This window comes from Pundamilia nyererei, unplaced genomic scaffold (genome assembly GCF_000239375.1).
Source record: "Pundamilia nyererei isolate P.nyererei 1_Seehausen unplaced genomic scaffold, PunNye1.0 scaffold00111, whole genome shotgun sequence".
Lineage (NCBI taxonomy): Eukaryota > Metazoa > Chordata > Actinopteri > Cichliformes > Cichlidae > Pundamilia > Pundamilia nyererei.
Window position 1 is genome coordinate 401150 of NW_005187512.1, and position 16720 is coordinate 417869.

The 16720-nt window shown below is 37.7% G+C and overlaps 4 protein-coding genes across 4 annotated transcripts in view; 2 read left to right on the forward strand and 2 right to left on the reverse strand.

The window, feature by feature from the left end:
- Nucleotides 1-816, forward strand: part of LOC102206013 (kelch-like protein 10) — a 6014-nt gene extending 5198 nt beyond the window's left edge. Inside the window, exons 4-5 of the mRNA XM_005741556.1 lie at nucleotides 154-399; nucleotides 697-816. Of these exons, the coding sequence (XP_005741613.1) occupies nucleotides 154-399; nucleotides 697-816 (366 nt within the window). The remainder of the gene's footprint in view (nucleotides 1-153; nucleotides 400-696) is intronic.
- Nucleotides 817-3074: 2258 nt separating this feature from the next.
- Nucleotides 3075-5156, reverse strand: lhb (luteinizing hormone subunit beta). The gene is made up of 3 exons (XM_005741532.1): nucleotides 5072-5156; nucleotides 4602-4720; nucleotides 3075-3308 (listed from the first exon to the last, which is right to left on the reverse strand). The coding sequence occupies exons 1-3, from the start codon at nucleotides 5154-5156 to the stop codon at nucleotides 3075-3077; spliced, it is 438 nt and encodes a 145-aa protein (XP_005741589.1).
- Nucleotides 5157-6985: 1829 nt separating this feature from the next.
- cox20 (cytochrome c oxidase assembly factor COX20) lies at nucleotides 6986-9695 on the forward strand. Its single transcript, XM_005741533.2, has 4 exons — nucleotides 6986-7156; nucleotides 7867-7981; nucleotides 8704-8767; nucleotides 8915-9695. The coding sequence occupies exons 1-4, from the start codon at nucleotides 7124-7126 to the stop codon at nucleotides 9057-9059; spliced, it is 357 nt and encodes a 118-aa protein (XP_005741590.1). The 5' UTR covers nucleotides 6986-7123; the 3' UTR covers nucleotides 9060-9695.
- A 6835-nt stretch (nucleotides 9696-16530) lies between these two features.
- LOC102206303 (solute carrier family 22 member 7-like) overlaps nucleotides 16531-16720 on the reverse strand; it is a 7326-nt gene continuing 7136 nt past the window's right edge. The window contains exon 12 of the mRNA XM_005741557.1: nucleotides 16531-16594. Coding sequence (XP_005741614.1) covers nucleotides 16531-16594 — 64 coding nt within the window. The remainder of the gene's footprint in view (nucleotides 16595-16720) is intronic.

Here is a 16720-nt window from a genome sequence, read left to right on the forward strand (position 1 = left end):
TATTATTTTCCAAGTACCATGTACTGGATTATTGGAATGTGATTTCTATAATTACCCTAGAATCAGATATTTTGGAATCTGGAGACCTATTTACTTTTTTTACAACAGAACATTTTTACGTTACAGACTGTAACAAGTCCTTTGTCTGCACAGGTTGGTGGCTTTAACGGTATCACTCAGTTGCGTAGTGTCATCGCATATGACCCAAGAACAAGACACTGGCGCAACGTTGCTCCCATGTTACACCCTCGCAAAAACTTCGGCATTGCAGTGCTGGAGGACCAGCTGTATGTGGTTGGAGGTTTCCACAATGGCGGCTCATTCTGCAATGTGGAGTGCTATGATGAAAAGACCAACAGGTGGTACATTGTCAGCGACAAAGGGATGACCCAAGGTGCTGTCAGTTGTTGCGTTCTGAAGCGACACCCTGATCTGACTGCTTATCTTTCATAATTATTTCACATAAAGAAATAAAGAAATACATTTTTCATCAATAAAAAACTGGCTGTTTTTCTGCTTAAGATCCTGAGGTCTGACATCCCAGTGAAAAAGTCTCTTTTAGCTGAACAGAGAACTTGAACTTTCTTTTCAACATGATGGGCATTGCAGCTTCCACGTTTTATGGCCACAAGGGAGGTTAACAGCTATGATATTAAGATCCCATTGGTAAAAGTCAAATCGTTTCTTCACTAATAGGTGATCCATTCAAGCCACCATCTTCATCTCTACCACCAGCGTCTAGACTCCGGGGGGTCCTGCCCTAATCCCTATCACTGCTCCGATTCCATTCTGCCAGGATGGACTATCAGAGTCTAACTGGCAAATACCTCAAATTGAATTCTGCACATTAATAAATCATGTTCAGTTCCTTTGATTGATCTCTCCTTATTAAAATAAAGCTGATGTGTTTTCTGAAACCCAGTCTGTAGAATATATTCTGGCATTTAAATTTATAGCGTTTGAAATTATTTTGAAACACAGGAATTTACAATAGGAACCTGTAAATGAAATGCCCTTTATTTTGTTTGAAGTCGTTATGGCAGCATGAGAGGGCTCAACATCTCACTAAGGCCTTGATCACATGCCCAGACATCAGTCAGCGATCCTCTGGCAGCCCCAGCTCATGAAGAAAAATGTGTATTCCCAAATCAGTTGGTGAGTGGTTCCTGGAGGTTGCTACGTGAAATACTGTAGGGCACAAAAGGATATGCTTCATTTAAAGCCTCCTTGTGATTGCTGTAATTGCAGGCAGATTGTTGCCCATAGGGGAAAAAGTGGAAGCATGGAAAAAAGTAACTTCTTTGCAAATACTTGCCAATTACCAAAAAAACTGATAAAAATATGAAAAATGTAATGTAACCTGGAAATCACTGCAGTACCAGTGAACGGTCTTCATTTCCAGTTTACATAAACTTTTTCAACTTTCACTTGTGACTTGTTGGAGAGTGTTTGCAGAAAAGTTGGATACTTTTATCTAAATTACAAGAGACAATCAGTGGCAATCTTCTGGCAAGCCAAGCAATAACAAGGCTTTTTGTCCAAAATCCTCTTAGCGACCATTTTTATCAACAGCTAGCAACCACTCACCAACCAGTCAAGGAATATACATTTTCTCTTTAGACACCACTGTTTAGCTTGAGATAAATGCTTGTAATAAAACTAGAAGTTTAACAACATATTATAGCTTTGGTACAAAAAAGTGTTTGTTAATTCTTTTGTCTTATTATTGCTTCTGTTCTTTAACACTACTCACCTTTTTCCATGACATGGTCATAGGCTGTTTATAAAACATGGACATAGTCAGCATGATGTTGTCCACTGGTTTGTGAAATCCCATTTCTGAAACCACAAAATGAGCATTTGGACCAATTCATCTTTGATGAAGGATGATGCATTTTATCTAGCTTTATCTAGCATTCTGTGGCCTTTCGACATCTTTACCAGCAGAGAGAGGACAAAGAACTAAGTTTAAAAAAAGACTCTGGGGTTTCAATTGACAGTACATTCACCTCTGACTTAATTAATGTTGCTGCACAGAGTTATCTGGATAAATTTAAGTAATGCTACCCCCATTTGCACAGTCCCCTAACTAAAGTGCTTCTCCAAAGTAAAACCACACATCTGCATTGGATCTGACTAACCAAATCTATAGGTCCTTCTCAGACCTAGAGAAAAGCTTCAGCATGGAACTAAGAGAGCACAGCGTTGTCCTTACTGCCACAGTAAGGACAACACTGGGATGGGCATTATAACGTCTCTTGGTGAGTCACCTGAGCCACTTCTATTCACTGTAATCACAAAACAACCCGCAGGAAGAAAAATACACATTGAACATTTTTGTCAAGTTGATACCCTTATCTTCAGATATGAAAGTGTGATTACTCAAAGCAATATAAGCAGGCAACGGAGCTCTTACAGGCAAAGACCATACAAGTAGATGTACATGGTGCACCACCCATCCACTTAATCATCCATCCATTAAGAACACCAAATCCTGATTAATTGACACAGACAAACCTTTTGGAATGGACTCCTGGATCTTGTGTTTAAATGTGCACATCACATCATTTACTGTGAGCCAGCTCAACCGTCATCAATGTAGTCTTCTCGCCTACTTTAATGTCCAATTAAAGTAGATAAAATTCAATTAGAGTCACAAATTAGAGTTACTAAGGCTGACTGTAATCGGATCCACAGTTTATGAAGTGAATGCATCATGTCACATCAGTAAGACTTGAAACTAGCAATGGGACATAAATTCTTCATAAACTGTTGAATTGGGTTATATATCACTTTACAGAAAGAACTTTTTTCCATGTAAATTTTACACAGATGTCATTTTGAATGTCTGCTGGCCTTAAGATATGAGGAAAGTTAAAGTTACTCCAGCTGTGGAGTCAATTTTCAGATGTCAGGCGTCAGTTACCTTTTATCTTTTTTTAAGACACTGTTTGAGAGAAATATTCATCATGTGTTTATTTCGATAGCAGAAACATATTTTACTGGTTGATTCTAAACAACAGGGCAGCTTCCGTATACTCTGTATAATGTGTTTAAATATGATTGAGCTTCTTTTAATAGTAGAAAGGGATGTCATTCATGCAGAAGTCAGGTTGCAGGCTCTCAAAGGTGCAGTCAGATGTGTCCATGGCACAGCGGCCGCAGTGGCAATTCAAAGCCACAGGGTAGGTGACGATCGGGTCTACACCAGGTGGGCAGTCGGGAAGCTCAAATGTTTTATAGTACAGGTCCCGGTATGTGCACACATGCTGGTACACATTGCTGAATGGTATCTTGATGACAGGGTCCTAAAGGGAGGGGAAATGAAAACAGTGTCCTTACAAAAATGTTGTTATAACACTACAGAAGCAACTGTTTTTAAACAAGAAATTCACCTAAAATGTTAAATGAAGTTTCAAAGTCCTGGTTTTAGGCATAAAGTCTTACTGTTAAACTGTTGTGCATCACAGTGAGGGAAAGTTGGTGCTTTCAATGAACCATGTGCCAACACAGTGCAGGGGAGCTACCTAAACGCTACTCCCACAGAGGTTGATTATCATCTAATTGGTGGAATTTTGTCTGTATTATTATTGGGGTTTTTGCCTTATTATATAAAGCACCTTGGGGGTGACTGTTGTTGTGATTTGTTGCTATATAAATTAAATAGAATTGAAATTTAATATATTCCTTTACTTTTGCTGAGAAACCAGAAGGTTTTTAGTATCTGTGACACAGATACAGGTGAAATACACTGACTTTCTTCCCAGTTTAGTCACTTACATGTTTAGAATAAAGGTCTGGAGTCGCATGACAAATATACTAGACACACAGCTTGACTTTACTGCAAACAGCAGCTGGCAGCATGTTTGTGACTTCATGAGTACTTAAACTTAACCTTCCTGATTTCACCACAATAAAATCCACAGACACATCGATTGAAATTGAAAATAGCTTGAAGCGGCAGCTAACACATTCTTAATAGCACGTATTTTTTTAAACCACAGATTATGCAGTTATACAGGTATTAGTTTTTGCTGACTGATAAGCTTTAGAGGCACCATGACTGACTTGCTCAGAATATTTTCCCAATTTGTATACGCATGAAGTGGAAGTTTTGCATAATGTGTATCAGTGCATAGCATGTGGACTGTAACACCAGTCAGTATAGGTGGTGTCTGTAACCAGCAGCTGAAAATGTAGAAAAAAGAAAAGAGTCTGATATTAATATGTGGTAACACTTGTAAGTACCCTGTACTTTCTGGGGTGCACGTTATGTTATGGAGTGACTACGGTGCAAGTACCCTACACTTGCAATTTGTAGGCAAGTGCAGGGTACTTACAGTGTACATGTTTCATTGTTTCTTGCAAAAACCTGACTTGTTGCCTTCAAGATGCACATAAGTACAGAACACTTGTGCCTTATTTGCAGGTCAGGTTTTAAAGTGTTACCTCATATGTTTTTGTAAAGAATCAAATAAGCCCTGATTGTATTATTTTTTGGTTTTGGGCCTCCAAATGATTTGTTTTTATCTCCTGATTTTTGCAGCTTTGAAATTCTTTTGGTTTATATTTCTCTCCTTTACTCTCATGAATCACATTACCTTGGTGATGCAGTGTCCACTGCAGATGGTTGTCTCCACTGGATGACAGCTGGGACAGCCCTCCTTCTCCAGAGACACTGTCTGGTTGATGAGCTGACAGGGCGGCAGCTGGAAGGCCGCTGATGGTGGAATAAGTTTTTATTTGGTTCCAAAAATAAAAGCCTAAAACTTGTTACAGATTTTGGTGTTTGTGATGTTTGTGGTAATACAGGATGTCATGTAGCTTTTAAATTTGTTTTTATGTACAAAACTGGAACAACACAACTGGAACACAACCATTAATTCTATATTTTTGTTTGTTTGTTTTCTATTATTATACATTTCCTTTATAAAAGCCTTGCACACATATAAATATATATTATCAGCATTTTTAATATAAGAATGAGAGAATCCTCCGCCTTTTTCACAATATTTCCAATAACATCTTAGATCAATATAAGCTTCCTACAATAATCATACAGTTCTCTTACCTGCAGGAGATAAGATGAAAGTTGAAGCTCCAACAAACAAACTCAACATCAGTGCAAGGAGCATTCTGCTAATCTGTGCCATCATTCTGTAGGCGTCAAGTTGCATTAGTTAGTCACTTAGTTGATTATTCCTTAAGACTTTTCAGCTAGCAAACATAATGATGGGGGGCATTGTACAAAATAATTTTTAGACTATATTGGGTGTAATTCTAGTTTCAGTGAGAAAATTAAAAGGTATTGTCCCCTTATTGTGTTCATGTTTCAGATTAAATAAAGAATAAGCCTTTAATTGGGTCTTACACCACTATCCCTGGTGTAAATCGGTGTCACTAACATATCTATGCATAAGTAAAACTTAAAATATATGCACATAAATCATTAATAACTCATCTAATATCTATTAATTAGGTCAGCATATACTGCAAAAACACCAGCTTTTCTATTAACAATTTCAATTTCTTGAGCTCCGTGTTTATAATACTGGAGCTGGAATACAGAATAAAGATATGTAAATATCTATATAGCCCTCCACATTTAAACAGCATTCATATAAATCATCTGTCTGCTAGTAAGAGCAGCATGTCTTACCTCTCCGGTGGCTGCAGGCAGTGTCTGGAGGTAAGCTGCCCAGCTTTATAAAGGACACAGGAGTCTAGTATCTAGTACCAAACAAACTCGTATAGGATATCAGTGTTAATCCCTACTACCTGTTTTTATTAGAAGGATAAAACATTTAAACCTTTTTTTTTACTCACAAGCTGGCAGAAATATAATTTTAAAAGGAAAATTTATTTTTAAAACCTTTTTTGACACAGAAGCACCAAAAATGTAAATGGTTTTCACCCAGTTCTAAACATGCAGTCTTCGCTTTAACCATTAAAAATAAAAGTCGGTTCAAAGAATGCTTAAAAATTTGTTCAAATAACTTTTATAATATATTTGACACAAACTTTAAACAATGTTTTACACTGTTTATTAGTCTACACCTCTTCTTTCTAGTCACTCCCCCTGTTATAGGTACAGTGCTCAAGTCTTTAATCTTCCTCTTTCATTTTTGTGATATTCAATCAGACTCCTAAAGTGATGTAATAATAATAATTACCAACAAAACAGGATGACTGCTAATCTGTTGCGGATGTAGTGAAATAACCTTGTTTTTAAATGGGGGATCATTGTGACATGCAGGCTTCCTGTTTGATGTTGTTTAATGGAAACGTTTACCCTGTCACATAATTCCCGTCAGGATTAATGTTTGTGATAGGTTAGGATGACACAGCAGTCTGACTTCAGTTTCCTTTTCATTTAACTAATTAACCATTTATTTACTGTATCCATTTTCTATAACACATAAAACAAGGCAGTACAGTCTGTATTTACAACATATTGTCTTCAACCAGTTTACTGGAGTTTTTTTTTTTTCCCTTAAAGCAAATAGGCACATCTACAAGCTGAAAAGTGATTGCAAATGTCAATGTTCACTGTTTATTTATTTTTTTAGGTTTTTTTTATATATCTCTGCTTATATTGTCAAATAGCCTGTAGTAAACACTACTGCAATCATTTTTTGTCAGTCAGTTTTATATATCTTTCATTTATCATGGGAAAAAAATTCAAAAAATTGGCAAAGAGGGCAACAGAAATAGTAGAAAATAAATAAATAAATAAAACAAATAACATCACAGTTCTATAAGCATATTTTAAGTGACCGAAAAGGCCTGGGTTGATTACAATGTAGGCACAATAATGAAGAGTCATAAAGATACTTATTAAACATGTCATTACTGACTTTTTATATCTAACCCCTTTATAAATCCTGTTCACTACTAAGTAGCGATATTAGACGTGAAAAACACAGAAAAACAGGAAATCATTTTTTTTGCAGACGCCGGAACCACACATCTTTAGTACGTTTGAGTCGGCGACTCATAGGGAACGGACCATTCGACAGGTACGACGCATGCGTACAGAGGCAATGTCGTTACGAAAGTGATTATATGTTTTTAATATAAATTGAACTTCCACGTTGAAGAAGGACACAAATACGGCGGCTATATGGCAGGAGAAGATAGGGAGACTCAGACCAAGGTGAGAACTCGAAGGGACTCGATGGAATCGCGGCGGAAACGCATTGGTGTTTGCAGAAGGTCAACATCAGCCGATTTGATTTAGCTTATTTAATTTGAACTGTAGGAGAAAATGAGGAAAATATAAGTTAACAACGAGCTCAATTCGAGTAATGACAACAGGCCGAACGTTTAAATTAAGCAGCAGTTAAAGAGGACAGCTGCATGATACATAACCTTCGTGAGACAAGACGCTTCAGACAAGACCCGATTTGGAAATTTGGTGCTTAAAGATTAACTTTAAGTAGCAGACATGAAACCAGCATCCCTGTTAGTGAGGCAACGATTTTCTTAAACAGTATGGCAATCCGAAAACTTCGGCTTACGGATTATTGACCCTATTATTCAATATTTCTGTAAAACGCCTGTCTGTGTTCACAACAACACATTTAAATGAATAAAAAACAATGGACTGTGAGTGGTGTGACTGTGAGTACTGGAAAACATTAACGTGCAATAAACTGTAAAGATATTCTTTTTGGCATCATTGGATTTCTACCCAGTGTGGGGAAAATGTTGTAGGTGCCCGTTGGTCACCATGGACATCTGATTATTTCCTAATTGACAAACACAGTGTTCACACAACATTGTAAAGCATTTATAGACAAAGATGGAATTCGTTTTTGGAAGGAATTAAGATCAACGTGTATGTCTTTACTGTCTGTTCTTCAGGGTCTGAAGCTGCTGGGGATCCTGGATGTCCAGAACACTCCTTGTGCCAGGGAGGCCATCCTGCATGGAGCTGGAGGCTCAGTAGCTGCTGGGCTGCTTTATTTTCTGGCTACTAGTGAGTCTTGAGTCTGAAATGTCTCTGAATTTACTGCTTGATTGTTTTTATTACTGTCACTCAAATGTTAAAGTACAGTTACTTTTGGATGCTCCCTTGCCACAAGAGGTCGCTACAGCAGGTAACTGTAGTCAACAGGGTTTATAAAGGGGATATGCACAAAATAAAGAAAGGATGTGTTTTGTAATTATTTTTATGACGCTGCATTACTGTATCTACATTATAATCAATACAGTACTTTAAAAAATACTTTTTGATAACAATGTGACTTTATCTGGATAAAAACAGAAAATCTAATAATCACTTTGCCAAAATCTGATCGCAGCTTCCACCTTGTGAGAGGGATGCTGTTTGCGACTCAAAATGACTTTATATGTTTCACGAGTAATCTATTTGGCAAACATATCACAGATTATAGGCCAACAAGTCACTTAGAACAGTTTAAATACAGGCAATCATTTTTTTTGGCAAATAACGTAAATCACCTTTTGGCACAACATGCAGTACCCTTCCTGACGCAGCATCAGAGGGGACGTGTGTCACGGTTCGCATGTGGAGTAATTTACTATAATTTTCTTGTACAGTTCATCATGCAAAGCCAAAACCTCTTGATGTATCCAAACCTTAATACACATTTTATGGCTTTAAACAGAAATGCAAGTAAACAAAAGTTATTCCAGTTCATCTTATAGTTATCTGACTCGTTTTCTTGTTTTCCTCAGGTCGGGTGAAGAGGTCTTATGATGTGGGATTTGCGGGTTTTATGGTCACCACACTCGGGTCCTGGTAGGTCTTAAGGACACAATTTTTCTTCAGTGCCTTTCACGTTTTAGTCAGAATAAACATTTCTGTTTTTGGCTCTTTCTCGCCTGTCTAGCTTGTTTACTACTTTGTTGTGTAACTGGAATGCTCCTGTTTCTTCCCACTGTTAAGGTTTTATTGCAGGATGAACAATGCTAAGCTCCGTGTGCAGCAGAGGCTGATACAGGAAGGCATCAAAAACAAGGTCGCGTATGAAGGAACTGTTATGGACCCCACAAGAAAAGGCAAAGCAGAAGCACCTTCAGGCCCCTCGTGACCTCTAGCTCTTTTCCTCTCGGAGGACAAAAGAGAATGCAGCTAGGCTAAACAGACCTAACTGCGTTTCTCTGAATTGATGGACAACATTATTAGAAACATTTCATGGATGTTTTTCTGTGTTGGATTGTTAAGGAGCTCCTTCTCTGTTATTGAAATTCCTTCATAATCTGAAAGCGCCAAAGCAAGTTAGTTTCATTTTCCAGTCCCTGACATGATGAGTTTGACTCCTTTTCACTGTATCCTAATGCTAAACTAATAAAAGAACTACTGATTTTGTTTTATTTGTTTTAAAATGATGATCAGGTTAAGTTATTACTGAGGTTTTCTACACATCAGCCTCTACATAATGTAAAATGGAAACTGCTAGTGTGAATCTGTTGTTTTATGTTATTAAAGCAACAAAATCAAAAGGTGTATCAGAAATGAAGGAAAATCAGGATGTACTGGAGTCTTTTCAGTGGTGTTTATCTGAATGTGCTGAATGAAGCATCTGTGGGAGAAAGTACAGAGCAGCAGGATTTGTGACTCAGTCTTTAAATCCACTGTAACCCTGAAGGTTTGATTATTTAATATGTAACAGTTACATGCTTTCAAAATTAAGATTAAAATTAAAAATCAAAACAAAGGCCTCATATAGAAATTGTAATTGATGTTTTTTTTATTATAAACTTTTCTGTGATTCAACTAAAAATTACTGTGAGCTTTAAATTTAGGTTTAGCTTACATTTTGAGTCTGTTACCAGGGCAACAGTTTGTGATCCTAGCTTACTGGCAGGTTTTCTTTAATAAACAGAACTTCTCTCTGACTCCTCTTCTGCAGCTTCAACTGAACCAGCTGACCGAGCCTCTTTTTCATTTCTGCGGTCACAAAGTTGCCATTTTGATATTAATTTGTTACTTTTGTTTGTTTAGTTTGCATCAGGCTGTCAGCCTCTTACTGTAGTGATCACGTATGTATGAAATTTCAAACATATACGATCTACAAACAAGTCCTTCTCAAGTTACAGCTGAATTCAACTCAAGAATCACATGAAAAATTTGGTTGACTCCTGCTTTATTTATAGAGGTAAATTGAGTGCAGATAAATGCTGACTGAGTGGAGAATGCTGATTACGATGACTCATTTTCCCTTGTGTATTATTTATGTTTCTATGGGGCTCATGGTCCACACTCAAACACATTTACAGCTGAATTAAAACTGAGGTTCTGCAAGCTGATCAGTTTTTCTGGAAATTCAGTTTCTCATTTCTAGTCAGGATTTTTTAAACCTGCTCTCTGGAATATAGCCCCAGATCCTAGCTGGATAAATGTGTTTGCTACATGTTCAAGTGGTTTTATATTCTTGGCACACTGTTGTAAAATGTTGGCTAGCAAGTGTCTATCTGTCCTTCCTGTTTGTAGTACTGCAGGCCATTGTAGGTCCATTCTAATATCAAAACAGCTTCTTTAAAAAATATTCAGTATGTTTTACGACACATATTACACTATTTCAAATGCTTTTGGTGCCAGAAAATGTTAGTATGCCCTCCTGTATGAAACCAACTTGCTTTTTTGTCCTTAGTGAGTTCCTGGTACCAGCTACAGGACATGCAACAGGAGTGTAAAAGTAGTTTTATATCTCAGCTGCCTTAAAAAGGAAAAACTGGAAAATGAAATCTAAAACATTGTGCAGAAGAAGTAAGATATGCAAGGCTACATCAAACAGATCAGATTAAGAAGGGAATCATTGTTCAGTCCAGGTTCCTGTTCAGCTCCTGTATATTTTACTCTGATGCACAATGTACAAAGAATTTCTGCTCACATTCCTCATTTACATTTTTTCTCCTGCATAGTCACATAAAGTAAAAACCTTTATCAGGTTGTGTAGCTAATACTAATCTAATGAACATGAAATTCCATTTATTGTTATTTAGCGCATGTGAAAAGTTTTGTTTTAGGTTTTCTATCAGATCAGTTTTAGAAAGAGAAAAATCATTATTTACCACTTTAGCAGGTTAATAATTTGTTCTGTCTGATCACTTTTGACCATTTATAGCCCTGAGCATTAGAACTTCAAAGAAAAAGACAAAAACAACAACAACAAAAAGAACATTTAGAAAAACAAAGCAGAAAATATGGCAGCATTTTAAACAAACAAAACTAAAAACAACAACTACCATTTTAGGAATTACAGTATTTAATAAAAAAAACTGAATAATTTGAGGGTTTTTTGTTTGTTTTTGTTGCGTTTCCTGTTTTTTGGTCTGTTTTGCCCTTGTGAGTCATATATTTGATATAAAACAAACAACTCTTTAAGGCAAATAATCCTCCTGGGTAAAAATAAAATCTAAGCTCCTCCCTTTAGAAATAAAAAATAGTGCGACACAAACATACAGAAATAAAGTTTACATACAGGCTGTTAAATTATACTGATATCAGTTTTTAATGCAAATCTTCTCATCCTGCTGTGTCACAGACACGAACACCAACAGAGGCTGAGCACATCCACGCCTCATTCAAAGCAGCTTTCTGAGCACTGTTGAGATCATGAGGCTCAGCACAGCAGCAATAAACAGCTTTGTAAAAGTTCCATGACACGTAGTTTCACAAGAAGACTTAATTCACACCCCAGACATGTTACTCAGACACATGGTGTCTGACATTTTAAGACGGAACTGACATATTTGAACAGTTTTTGAATTTAATCTGGAAAAAAGGCTGGGATCACACCTGAAGTGGTTTTGACGCATGGCAGTAAACACGACATACACCACAGGTAGGACATGAAGAAAGTTATTAGAGATGATAAAAATACAGTCTGTCCTTTCTCTGAATTCAGGATTGCAATGGACGTTTTTAGGATGCACCATTTAGTTCCATTATAATCGAGACCTCAAAAACCGGGTAACTCTCACTCAGACGTTCTGGATGGACAAGCAGCACTGCAGGGAAGCAGAAAATTATGTAAATGTGGGGATGAATTGTCAGTTTGATGACAAATATATATTTATTTAGAGAGAAAAAAATAACCGTGTTAACAAAAAAACTTTTTTTTTCTTAAAAGGAAATGTGCTTATATTGAAATAGAGTTCAAAGGTCTCATATTAAATTAAATGGGAGCTCGGTGCATAGTTTAGACAGAATCGTGGATAGCTAAGCACTGTTATTCGTCTATATTGAGGTTTGTGTTTAAGGGCTCACATCTACATATCGGATGTGTTTATCTGGCACATTAAAAATGATTTTGTCCTTGTGTTTTTGTAGGTGGTCACTACAGCCTGCTGCCTTCACAGCATCACCTCTTTGATCATCTAAACAGCTGAACACATAAAGAGCTGCTGTGCAGCCTCTTATGGCTGACAACAACATGGTGACAATAGCTGTCCCTGACCTCGTCATTTCCACTGTTAATGCCACTAATAACACTGCCACCAATGTCCACTTAGCCAAAGTGATGAATTGGCTGACCTTCAGCCTTGGGCTGCCCGCCATTGGACTCGCTCTTTACATCCTCAAGAATCTCTCCAAAGGTTTGTCTTCTCTGTGTTTAAATATGTCTTGTGATTAGAGTACAGCCTTTCAGAGCTAAAGATGCAGAGGTTTGAGTTAGACATTTTGGCTAAAGCTGGGACAAAGTTGGCACTAGCAGCGTGTGCAGCACAGTATATGTTTTTTGTTTTGTTTCATTCTTGGAATTTTATCACTGTGCATCACTTTAACCCCCACTTCTAACTGCTTGTCACCACTGAACACCTTTTTCAAGTGTGGCTAATGGAAACCAAAGAAAATAGCCCCTTGGATCTAACATGAATTGTCTTTGATTACTTTTACCTCAAAAACTGGGCAGATAACAGCTTCTGGGCACCTCCTGCGCATCCTGCTGGACACTAGGAGGCAGTCAAATTTCATGTAAAAGTAAAATTTCATGTCTTGCTTTCAGCAGTTGTAAATTTACACACAAGGTAACAGCTAAATGTAGACAAATTTGTTTCTTCACCCTGAATATATAGCCACTATTATAAATCTACTGAGCCACTAAACAGGTAAACCAAAGACAGTGGAGACGATTGTATCATATCATCAAAGAGGGATAAGGAGGCTGACATTTGTCTTCAGGAATGCAGCGTATGCTCCTGACAGGTTGATATCACAGCTAATGTGATGGTAGCAGCAGAAAAACACTGATCTAAATGGGACTGCTTACTGATGGCACTGAAAAGACCTGAAACAAAATTCAACACAGACACATGGAGATAAACTCTGGGTCTCTGGCATCATAACAGCCTGGCTGATAACCTTCAGGAATACTTCTTGTACCAGAAACCTTCAAACTGTTAGGTGTAGAACACATGCCTCACAGAATGTAAAAAGAAATGAGAAGAAAAGCAACAAGCCACTGAACCACAGCAAAGGAATCGTAGGCACAGATAAGTAGTGGCTCTTAACACACTTTAAACAAATAGCCCAAATTACTGGTGACTGTGGTCTACGACATGCACATTCAGTGGAGAAGGGGTGATTAAATGCTGCCTCCTAAAAGTAAAAGACTTTCAGACAGGTTGTTAAAGCACAAATACGATGAATGTGATATTTTGCGCTGTGCCGCATACATTTAGAGAGGAAGCGTTAAACCTTGTTTAAGCCTGCTGACGGCTAACTGTTATCAGATGTCCACAGGCAAAGTTTTGTTTAAGCTACTCAGCCTGTGCATCTGTTTCAAATAACTATGTATTTTTTTCATTGGGATGAATTTGATAAACTATTTGAAGATCATCTGAAATTACTCAGAAATCTGATTGGGACCCACACCCAGTTTCACACCTTGGCTCAGGCAGATCATCAGGGGTCCTTTTGTCCCTCTGTGGGGGGGATACTCCCACTAGGTTTAAATCTGGGGCTCTCCACTATTTGACCTTAGAACTGAAGAAGCTTCTCGGATGAGAGGTGAAACGTCTTCAAGCAACTTAAAGAAGTCCAGACGCTTTTCTTTGCAAGCTCCTTTGACTACGATGACCTGGATGACTGAGAACCTTCACAGACATACTCAGAAATCTATGCTTATAACAGCAAACATCAATCTTCTTTTCCCTTCATTCTCGAATGACCTTGGCCACGTCTCATAAGTAATCTGCAGCTATACAGTAAAATACAAGAAAGTAATGTGAACCCTTTTGAACAAAAATATCGAGTATCTGTGGGATGTGCTAGACAAACAGTCGCCAACTGCTAGTGATCAGTGACTTCTGCGCTTCTGAATAAATATCTTCAGCACTTCTGTTGGATCAGCAAATAATGGATAAGCACCTGTTTCTAACAACATGTCATCATCTTGATAGGTTTTAGTATTTCCTGAGTACAAGTGAAGTATTTAATAGCAATAGTTCAGCAATTCATTTAATTTCTGTGTTTGTTTTCCAGGTGGGAATAAAGTTCCCATGCACGTCATCTTCCTCCTGGTTTCTGACATCATCAGTTTCTTCGGACGTCCTGATGTGAATCAGAAAGTGGACAGCGGGTCCACGTTCTCTGCCAATCCCACCGACTTCATCTTGTATTTTGGTGTCGTGTCCAATATCACCCTCATGCTGTTCATAGCTCAGGAGCGCCATCTCCAGGTGGCCTACCCACAATGCCTTGCCTGCTGCACTAGTATCAGGAGGCATCCCGTAGTGGCCTTGGTAGCATGGGCTGCCCCATTCGCCATCCTGGCTCTCGCTGTGCTACAGTACAACCTCTGGTTCGCTGTGGCTCTCCTTGCTCCTTTCCCCTTTCTCCTCTTCTTTGCTGTGGACTCATGGAGGGCTCTGAATTGCTCCAGATCTAATCCTTCATCACCAGAGAGGAGAAGGACAGTGGTGGGTATCGGTGCAATCTGGGCCAACTACACTGTCCTCTATGTCCCTTTCATCCTCAACCTCCTTCTTGAAGCTCTGTCCTTGACAGAGGTGGTGAGCTATCTGGGGCTAGTGTCTCACTTGCTGCTCTACCTCAGCCCTCTGGTGGACCCTTTCATCTATATATTCATGAATAAGGGTCCCAAAGAGGTGCTGCAGGCACTGCCCTGCTGCCAAAGGTGTAGTCAGAAAGAAAACATGACACCCACAGTGAACACTGTGTCTGAGACAGTAGAAACAAGACTTTGAAGAGGAAATACAGGAAATACACAAATCTGGCATGGGACAGTTCATAAGTCTGTCAGATTTCTGGAAGAGATTTTTAGTCTGAGGCATTTTACACAGGAATGATTCTGTTACTCTAAACTTGTAAAACTATAAACTACTGTAAACACATAAGACTGCAGTTATGTGCGGGCAAGGAGAAGAGAAATCTGATAGCAATTAGCTTTGGCAAGACCACACAAGTAGTGTCAATGAAAAGTGTCAGGTTGAATATAATTGGATGTTACAGGTCAGCTGGTAACAAGGTGGTTGATGAGATGGTAAACAGAATGAGAGGCTCCATTCCAACACTAAAATACTGCATATAGAGAAATCTGGCTCTCAAATCCTTCCTCAGCCATACGAGCATATATGCTTCATATGCACAATCAAAATAAGGGTCACTGGATTAGCCATTGTCCATTATAACTGCAAAGCTACCAACACGGTCTACTCATCTATTTCAGCTTATCATAACGTCTCTCTCTATATCTGAAATGCTTTGTATTTCTTTGTATTAACACTTGCTTTCTTTCATTGTCAATTTCTTTTTATAAGTTAGCGTTCCTTTTTAAGTATATTTACAATTGTAGGAAATTGTTACCAGTGCTGGAAAATCAACTTTTCTTGCAGGAATGTGCACACACACACCTGCATCTGGAGGGCAGCCTAAAAAGCGAGCTGATGGCTGTTCCCTTCAGGATCTTGCTGGATACATTTATTTTTGCTGTGTTCTCATATTTTAGTTAATGCAAAGCTCAGTATTGCTGGATAATTGTAAAAAGTACAAGTTGAAATGTAATGAATTGTCTGTGTTTACACTGAGCAGTAAGGTCACTTTTGATCACCTGACAGGTTGTTCTAATATTAGAACTGCCTCACATACATTAAAAATAACACGGTGAAGCTCTTCCATACATCTTGCATATGTTTTTTTTATTTAAAAAAAAAAACTGTGAAAATGTAAATTCGTGCTAATTTGTACAGTTTTTAAGATCTCACAATACTTCTTGCTTCATGTACTTTATTAAACCTATAAATTTTATTGTACTTAGATTTGAATGCAGTTACACATCTATATTTCTTTCGTTTTCCTTTTTTCATTTTGTTTTTCTTTCTTTTTTTTCAATTGTGTAAATATCGGTGGGAAACTGTCGGTATTTAAAGAAAAAGGTCCACATATAAAGTCTAATACAGTGCATCATCTTTTAGATCAAATTTGTAACTGAACATTGGTCAGTGCAATTTTTTAATGTTATAAAAAATGACATTTATTCTTTCTTTTTTTACATTTTTGGTCAAAATCTCTTTTGATTTTGAATTCATTCTTCGTTAACCTAATTGTGACTTAACTTCTAGGAAAATAAGCGAGGATTCCTTGGATACATCTTTCTTTCTGAAATTAAAAAGAATGGAAAAAAATGAATACAGACCAACATAATATTTAAAATAAGTTAAATAAAACATCAGTAGCTCAACAGAAGGCTTAAAAGTCTTTAAAAAAAATCACACAGCTTATATC

Coding starts and splice junctions, on each gene's coding strand:
- lhb (XM_005741532.1), bottom strand. CDS start 5,156: ATGATGGCACAGATTAGCAGAATGCTCCTTGCACTGATGTTGAGTTTG. Junction 4,721..5,071: donor TTTCATCTTATCTCCTGCAG/GTAAGAGAACTG, acceptor TTCCACCATCAG/CGGCCTTCCAGCTGCCGCCC. Junction 3,309..4,601: donor GTGGACACTGCATCACCAAG/GTAATGTGATTC, acceptor CCCTCCCTTTAG/GACCCTGTCATCAAGATACC.
- cox20 (XM_005741533.2), top strand. CDS start 7,124: ATGGCAGGAGAAGATAGGGAGACTCAGACCAAG. Junction 7,982..8,703: donor GCTTTATTTTCTGGCTACTA/GTGAGTCTTGAG, acceptor TGTTTTCCTCAG/GTCGGGTGAAGAGGTCTTAT. Junction 8,768..8,914: donor GTCACCACACTCGGGTCCTG/GTAGGTCTTAAG, acceptor CCCACTGTTAAG/GTTTTATTGCAGGATGAACA.